Source organism: Notamacropus eugenii, chromosome 2 (genome assembly GCF_028372415.1).
Source record: "Notamacropus eugenii isolate mMacEug1 chromosome 2, mMacEug1.pri_v2, whole genome shotgun sequence".
Taxonomy (NCBI): Eukaryota; Metazoa; Chordata; class Mammalia; order Diprotodontia; family Macropodidae; genus Notamacropus; species Notamacropus eugenii.
The window spans coordinates 380,017,953-380,026,158 of record NC_092873.1 but is presented as its reverse complement, the minus strand read 5'-3'; the positions used below and the strand labels follow the sequence as shown (position 1 = coordinate 380,026,158).

Below are 8,206 nucleotides of genomic sequence, written 5' to 3'. Positions count from 1 at the left end.
ACTTTTCCGGGCACAGCTGTGCGCACAGGCCTTGAACCCGCTGCCACTGCAGGCTGCTTCTCGGTAGCAATCCACAGACTTTCCTCTTGCCAGCCCTCGCAGGTCTGGAAGGCAGAAAGCGGAAGTGGCGGGGTGAGGTAATAAACTCCGGGCAGCTGCCACCAGGCTTGGGCCAGTTAGTTCTGTTCACGGAAGTTCTGGGAAGGGAAACCTGCGCTTGTTTTCCCTCGTTTATGGGAAGCTCCCCTCAACTCCACGAAACGTTTTCCGCACGACAGCTGCAGCTGGACGGCGCTGCCGGGCACGGATACACGCCTCCCCCCTCCGCCCCCTCCTGGCACCGGGGGCCGGCCCCGCGCCCCTTTGCCCGCCTCTCGCATTTTAGGCAGGTGCCCACTTTGGACGTGGGAGCGTCCGCAGCCTGAGACGAGGTTCCTCCTAAACGGCGGCCGAGGCTGAGGCCTGAGCTGACGCGGCCCTCCGATGCAGCTCTGAGGTCGGGGCGGCCCCAGGGGCCTCCGGGTGCGGGCGAGGCGCGGCCCGGCGCCGGGGGAGGGAAGCAGGGGCGGGGCCTCGGCTCAGGCGCGTCACGGGGCCGCGGGCCCACCCCTCCCGTCCGGACGGTGGCGGCTGCAGACGCCATTGCCATCTTTCCCCTAGCCGCGGGAGGGGTTACAGGTCAGGGTTCCCGGAACGCTGGGCGGGGTCGGGCCGAGGTCTCCGGCCCGGAGTTGCGCGGTCCGGGGAGGCCGACAGGACCGCGGGGGGACGGGCTGAGCGGCGGCCACGGGGCCACAGGCCCTCCGGTCCGATAGCCCGGGGTCTCCGGCCCCGGCCCGACGCCGCTGTGGGGGCGTGCACGCCCGGGGAAGGGGCCAGGCCTCGGCGCGGGACCGGGGGCCCGACGCGCGCCTGGGGCAGGATGGACGCGGGCGCGCGCGCGGGCGGCGGCGGGGGATCCTCCGGAGGCTCGGCGGCGGCCGCGGCGGCGCAGTCCCGCGAGTACAAGCTGGTGATGCTGGGCGCCGGGGGCGTGGGCAAAAGCGGTAGGTGCCTCCCCGCGCCCGGCCCAGCCGCGAGCCGTTCTGTCCCGACCCCGCCGGGGCCGGAGCCGGGGTCGGAGCCGGCCCGCCTGTGTCCTTACGTGTGAAAATGGGGGTGGGGGTGGCGACGCTCCAGGGCCCCCCGACTCCGAGCCCCGTGTCCTCACGAACTCTCGCTTCCTCTTTCGTAGCCATGACCATGCAGTTCATCAGCCATCGATTCCCCGAGGACCACGACCCCACCATCGGTGAGTCGGGGTGACCGGGGGGGTGGGGATGCCCACGCGCGGCGGCACGCTCTCGTTACCCCTCTGGGAGGCCGCGTCGGCAGGGCCCCGCTCAGCCCGCCCCACTTCGGAGCCCCGAGGACGGGCTGTCGGACCCTGCCGTTGCCCCTTGCTCCCTGTAACCTTGGTGACTCCATCGGTTCGGCCCGGTTCCAGATCCCAGCCCTGGGGGCTTGTGCAGCATCGGTGCCCCTGATAGCGGATGCCCCAGGTTCCGAAGGAAGCCCCTGGAGAGGCCCGTGGGAACCTCCCTGGAGGACAGGTGTTCTTCCTTGGTGGCACGCCGAGGAGCGGGCCGCCTGTGGGCCTCCTCAGCCCGCGCTCCGTCCACGCGTCCGCAAGCCAGCCTGTGCGGAGCCTCGGCGGCACCCCCGCTCCCCTTCAGCCCTTGTGCCTGGGTCATGTAACACACCACGTAGAAAGGGGCGAACAGAGCCGCCGTGCCCCTGCCCGGAGCCCCCTCTGGCTTCGCTGCTCCGAAGGCCTGACTGAAGAGGTGCGATGGAACCGTGAGGCAGCCCCTTCGCACCAAGCCCTGAGCTCTGGCTACCCCGGCCCGCAGCCCGGCTGCTCCTCGCCATCGCCTCGCCTTGCTTCCTCTTGCCTGGCCGTGGTGCTTCGGGAGGGCCTGACCGGGGCCTTCCCATGGCTTTGACTGCGGATGGCAAGCCGCGTGCGCGAGGAGAAGTCTGCCCTTTGCCTGAGCTTTGAAGAAAGTGTTGGCAGCCCTCTCAGAGAGGGTGATGTGATTTCATGGGAGCACCGGATTTGGGGTCGGAGAACCCGGGCTCCGGGCCTAGCTCCCCGGCCACTTCCCTGTTTAGCTTTTCACTTTATACCTCCAGCACCTGGAACGGAGTAATTACTTAATAAATGATCGTTGATGGATTGGGAATTACACCTTTTTAAAACTCATTATCATCTTATAGAAAAGTTAGATAACTGTGCTTGGATTCACTCATTCAGAAAACACTTATCAAGTGTGCCGGGCTCAGGACAGAGACACAAAATGAAATACAACCTGCCCGCAGAGAGCAGGTACAAGGATAAGTAAATGCAGAATCTGTGCAACGCGTTGTGCATTGGGGGAAAGGGAGAGAGCAGCCCCTAATAGCTGGTGGGGAATCCAGAGCCTCTCTTAAGAGGCGGTACCTGCCCTGGGCCATGAAGGAACCTAGGGTTTCTGAGAGACAGAAGTGAGAGAATGACAGTCCGGCATAGGCTCCAGTCAGTGCAAAATGAGAACTGTATCAGTTAAATCAGTTTGGCTGGAATGTAGAATTATGAATAGGAGTAATGTACAGCAAACCTGGAAAAGGAGGGTGTAGCCAAGTTTTATTCATTCTTCGCATTTGTTTCCCCAGAATCTAGACCAGTACGTGGTATTTAAAAGCTTGTTGATTGATCAGGGCACAAAATATTGTGACTACTACTCTCAAGTTCCGAAGAATCAGGGTTGATTTAGAAAGCTTACCTAATGGTATTGAGAAAAATTTTCAGGGACCATTGTGACTGCTGTCATTCTCAAGGGGACAGCCTCTACAAAGCAGATCGGGCAAGTGTCTTGAATGTCAGATCACCCCCCTGGAAGAATTTCCATGGGGGCAGGCCTCTGGGGCTCCTCACCCCATCTCTGTAAATGCAAAAGATTGGTAATTTAGTCTGAGCATAGGTATGCCATAGTAGGCCAATCTTGTACATGGTCTTTCTCATGGGTTGGATCTAGAGAAGTAGAGGTCATGTTGTTTTACATGCTGTATCAAACTACCAACATTTACTATGGAGCTGTTCTGGGCATTTTAGAAATAAGTTTGGTTTTGATCATAAAATCATAGGCTCTTCAGATTTAGAGCTAGAATGGAATTTGGAGGTCATCTCATCCAGCTCCTTCATTTTACAGAAGAAACTGAGGCATAGAAAGTGAGGTGATTTGCCTGTAGTCACCCAAATGCCAGAGCCAGGATTTGAACGTAGGATTTCTGTCTTCAAGTCCAGTTGGTACTCTTGCTGTTAAATCAGGTTATCCACTATAACTAAGTTAATGAGTATACCAGAAACACTTGAAAAAATTGATAATTCTATGTTAATTCCTTATGAAGAAGCCATATTGCTGGGTTATTTTCCTTGTTTTCTTTTTTAGACAGTATAGCCTCGAAGGACCAAGACCTGGGACTTCCAGGAAGGGAGGAGTTTTTCATGTGTTACAAAGACATACATATCTGTATGTCAGTGAATGTTTGTTCCTGAATGTCGGTCACTTTGTCAGTACCAGCCAAAGAAAGATGATGCTTGAAAGATCCAAGTGGGACATAAGAAACAGTTCTGACAGTCAGGATTGCCCCCAAGAAAGCAAAACATATTGCAATGTTTCTTTTTACTCTTTAAGAGAGGTTATGTTGCCATTATTTAGATATTATATAAAATATCAACACTAGGTAGAAGAATGAACATTTTCTTAGACTGGATTTTAAAATATTTGTAAACAAAAACTTACAAAAAAATTTTAATTGTAAGCATAGTATGTGGTGTACTTAAATGAGACAAATCTCATTTGAGAGCAGTGGATTTAAAACATTTCTCTAAGAAAATATAATCCTTAGGGAAACTCAGCCTGCACCTAGGTCTACTAAATAGAAAAAGATAAAATGATTAAAATAAGATCCCATGTGTCAAATATTCATTCCTCATTCATGCCCTTTCTTTTTCCAACAGTATATATTACTAGCTAAATTTCTGCATGTCTTCCCTTTTGTAGAAGATGCATATAAAATCCGAATTCGTATCGATGATGAACCTGCTAATCTGGATATATTGGATACAGCTGGACAGGTGTGTGATTTTTAAAACCCTAAGTGCCATGAGTGAAAGCTTTTTGACTCTAGTGAAGTGATGGGAAAAGTTTATGTAGACAAGATCACTACCCCAATTCTATCTTTGTCTTTTCATGCACTCTGACTTAGGATAGCAGGTAATCAATATGCTTCTTTCTTAATCTGTAGCAACCAGTTACTGTGTCTGCCTCCAGTTCTGACAAACCAGAATATTCACTATTTCTTTTATAGGCAGAGTTCACGGCCATGAGGGACCAATACATGAGGGCAGGTGAAGGATTTATCATTTGTTACTCTATTACGGACCGTCGAAGTTTCCATGAAGTTCGGGAATTTAAGCAGCTGATCTATCGAGTTCGACGAACAGATGACACACCGGTGGTGCTAGTGGGAAACAAGTCTGACCTGAGACAGCTGCGCCAAGTAAGAACTGAGAGGAAGCCTCTGTTGGTGCTGTCTGATGACTTCTTTCCTTATGTCACTTTGTCTACTTTTACCTTGAATTGAAATTTGGGTCTTCTGTGTGGAGGACACCTGAAAAATCTCCCTGCTGCCAACATTATGTGAAAACATGTTGAATGCAGACTGTTATGGGGAACGTTTTTTGTGAAAGCAACTGTGGGTTTACTACATAAAAGAACACTACGGACAGTGGAAAGGGCACAGAAGGCTAGGGTTGGAATCCACTTCTGCCACTAACTACCTGTATGATCTTAGGGAAATCTTCCAGCCATTCTACACTTGAGTTTTCTCATCTCTGAAATGAGAGGAGGGGTTCCTTATAGCTTTAAACCTATGATTCTTTGATTCTCTGTTGTAAAAGAGGATCAGCTGACAGATGGAGACCCCCTTAAGTAAGCAGGAGTAGGACCCTGGGGTCATCCACTAAAACAGGTGAGTTGCAGCAAGAGGAACTTAATTCAAAGGTTTCATTTCCTGATAACACTGATGAGGATGACCTCAGAGAAATAATGGAGGACTTTAGGTATAGGAGATACTCAGCTATTTAAAGCAACTTCCCTAAGAGCAGGAAGAGAAACAAGATTAACTCTGAGATCCTTATTAGCTTTTAGATTGTATAGGGTGGGTCTCTCATTTTAAGCACTTTATCTGTCTAAAGTATATCATCAAGATAATAGAATTTGATACATATAATTGTTTTGTTTCTCAAAAAATTAGATTTGGGTCATTGGTTTTATCACGATCGAGTCCTTAGGTTATTTCATAACCTCATAGATTTTAGAATTGAAGGAAACTTAGAAGTCACAAGTTCCATCTCCTGCACATTTCAGAAGTCTTTATTATCTCCTTGACCAGTGCTTATCCATTCTTTGCCTGGATACATTTAATAATGAGGAGCTTATTACCTTATAAGAGAGTGGCCCATCCCATTGGCAGGGAACAACTTTTTTTTTTTTTACCAAGGAACTTTCTGTTGTGTTCTTTCTCCAAGGTCACCAAAGAAGAAGGCATAGCTTTGGCCCGTGAATTCAGTTGCCCCTTTTTTGAAACGTCCGCTGCCTATCGGTACTACATCGATGATGTGTTCCATGCCCTTGTGAGGGAGATCCGTAGGAAGGAAAAGGAGGCAGTGCTGGCCATGGAGAAGAAATCTAAACCCAAAAGCAGTGTGTGGAAAAGACTGAAATCACCTTTCCGAAAGAAAAAAGATTCAGTAACTTGAAGGGACAGATTAAAATGTTTGTACCTGTGAACTGCAGCACATAACCAGAGCAGTCCAGTGATCTGCAGAACTTGCTCTCCCTCCTGTTTGGACCATTGTTTTTTTTAAATAAGGCAGAGATGAAGGGACGTTCCTACTGGGGTTTTCCAATGAGGTGGTATTTGGAGTAATGGCTCCTAGTTTTCAGGCTTATGAGCCCAGTGGGACAGTGCCTACATTTTTGTTTTAAATTGTCACTTTTGAGTTTAACCTGTAAGTACTCTCAACTCAGTTTTTGGTGTTAATATGTTAGCACAAAATGTCTACACCCAGAATGGGGTGTGTCCCTCATGGGAAATGCACCAACCTCCCAAGAGAATAATTTTTCTGCTGTGCAATCTGTATTGTCTTTCAACTTTCAGTTTCCTGGTGTTGCCCCAAAGGAGGGACCTTTGTCTTTCCTGTTCATACTGTGCTTTCTAAAAGCAGAGCAGAAAGTCAGCCCAGTCAGGAAACCTGTTCAAGTCAGTGCTAAAGATCATCAGATAGCTGGTGAGCTGACTCATGTTGCCATGTGTGAGATGAAAACCTAGAGGTGGTGAGGCCAATAAGTGTGTGAATGTGCAGGGGCTTGACTGGGAATAGGTAGGTGAACAAATCATGAGATCCTCACAGCATACTAATACTGGCCTTGTTTTCCTAATATGTGCCAAAATTGCCATGTCTACTGGGATAGGTGAATACAAACAAATCAGACATAGTGAGGTTTCTTCTGTGGTTCCAGTTTGCTCAATTTGAACAGCTTTGCGTTTCTTTAGCCTTAGTGAGGTTAATACTATAGGAACCAGCAGAAGATTGCCAAACCCTTCATTTTACAAATCCTCAGCCAGCTTATCATCATCATGGTTAGAATAAATTTTTCAAAAAGAATTTTTCAGAGGCACATAAACCAGTACATTTACCTGCCTTGCTTCTAACTCCCTTTTTTAAAAATAATCTCCCATTGCTCTCTAAAGAGACAGTAATGCACTGCCATAGGGAGGAGCAAGACCTAGGGAAATATTTTGGGCCCTTCTTCACGCTGTTGAGATTGGATGAAGTTGTATGTGTGCCTTCTGGATATCCAGAGCCACTGAACTTGGTGCTTTAAAAAAAAGGGACATTTTGCAAGTGGTAGCCATCCTTGAGGAGGCCATATCTTTAAAGTTTTACAAGTTCAGTTTGTCCTTGAGTTTCCTCAAGGGAACCGTCTTGCCCATGTTGAAATGCCATCTGTGATGTTGAGTTCCCTGCCTTGCAGTGATCATTTCGACAAGAGGCCTTGGAATGTATAGAGATGGGATCCCAGAGTGCTCAGAGTAGTTCATATTTGCAAGAAAAAAGTTCTGACATTGTGTCCACCTTTCTCTACTTTGACTTTGAAGGAGACCTTGTGTTTATATAGCACCTTAAAAAGAATTAAAATTTGCTGTTCTTTCCTCAGGTATAAGAGAGGAGGAGGGGGAGAGGGTCAAGTTTGTGGTTCCCTTATGGGTTTGAAGAAAAGTGCTTGTTTTAGCTGAATATTGCTGCTGGATAAAGTGTGTGCTGCAATATTCACGACAAGCATGACCCAAAGTTAATATTCAGAGAAAAATTACTTTCAGGGTCATTTGTGGTTCTGGGGTCAGAGGGTGGATGAAACAGTACAATAGAGCAGCATTTCACCTTATTTTAAATGTCTTAAGAGACAAATCTTGTGAGAGACATGAGAATTTACATTAATTATGAAGTCATTTGTCATCCCAGAAACTAATAATTACAATAACAAAAAATGTTCCATTTTCTTCCCCTTCAACGGCCCCCCGGCCTTCTCCCTCCTCCCGCCAAAGATCTGTAAGACAAAGGGGAATTCTGGGCCATGTAATAGGAAAAGGAAATAGCTGGCTTTTGCTTTTAAGATTATCACTTCTTTTTTTCAGTGCCTGTGGTCAATTGACAAATGTTTATTAAGCTCCTACTACGTGCAAGGCACTGTGCCAGGTGCTGTGAGGGCTACAAAGCCAAATAAGGCACAGTCCCACCTTTCCTCCAAAACATTACTTCCAAGTGTTCAGATTTACAATCCAAAAATTAGCCAGGTTAGCCCTTTCTTTAATTTTCAGGCCTTTTTAGCCTATCTCTTTTAGAAGTTGCAAGTCAGAACAACTGGGCCAAATCGTTAAATTGCTGTACCTAGTACGATTTGCTTTCAGGAAATGGGAAGGGGGCATGTTTCTATTTTGAAAAAACTAGTTAAGTCAACAGCAAGTCTGTCTGTGATGATCAGGAAAAGAAAGATAATGCTTTTCACTTATTCACGTATATGAAGACATTCATTGTACTTGACGAAGAATAAAACTT

At 48.1% G+C, this 8,206-nt stretch overlaps 1 protein-coding gene across 3 annotated transcripts; it reads left to right on the top strand.

The window, feature by feature from the left end:
* Window positions 1–276: 276 nt before the first annotated feature.
* RIT1 (Ras like without CAAX 1) lies at window positions 277–6,222 on the top strand. Of its 3 annotated transcripts, none has more exons than XM_072637828.1 (5): window positions 277–496; window positions 1,235–1,291; window positions 4,086–4,159; window positions 4,393–4,584; window positions 5,615–6,222. In XM_072637828.1, exons 2-5 carry the CDS (start codon window positions 1,237–1,239, stop codon window positions 5,843–5,845), a joined length of 552 nt encoding a protein of 183 aa, XP_072493929.1. In that variant the 5' UTR covers window positions 277–496; window positions 1,235–1,236; the 3' UTR covers window positions 5,846–6,222. The 3 variants fall into 3 exon arrangements, with proteins under 3 accessions (XP_072493929.1, XP_072493928.1, XP_072493930.1); XM_072637827.1 differs by having other exon boundaries at window positions 476–678; XM_072637829.1 differs by lacking the exon at window positions 277–496 and adding an exon at window positions 598–1,046.
* The last annotated feature ends 1,984 nt before the right edge of the window (window positions 6,223–8,206 follow it).

Coding starts and splice junctions, on each gene's coding strand:
- RIT1 (XM_072637829.1), top strand. CDS start 923: ATGGACGCGGGCGCGCGCGCGGGCGGCGGCGGGGGATCCTCCGGAGGC. Junction 1,047..1,234: donor CGGGGGCGTGGGCAAAAGCG/GTAGGTGCCTCC, acceptor CCTCTTTCGTAG/CCATGACCATGCAGTTCATC. Junction 1,292..4,085: donor GGACCACGACCCCACCATCG/GTGAGTCGGGGT, acceptor TCCCTTTTGTAG/AAGATGCATATAAAATCCGA.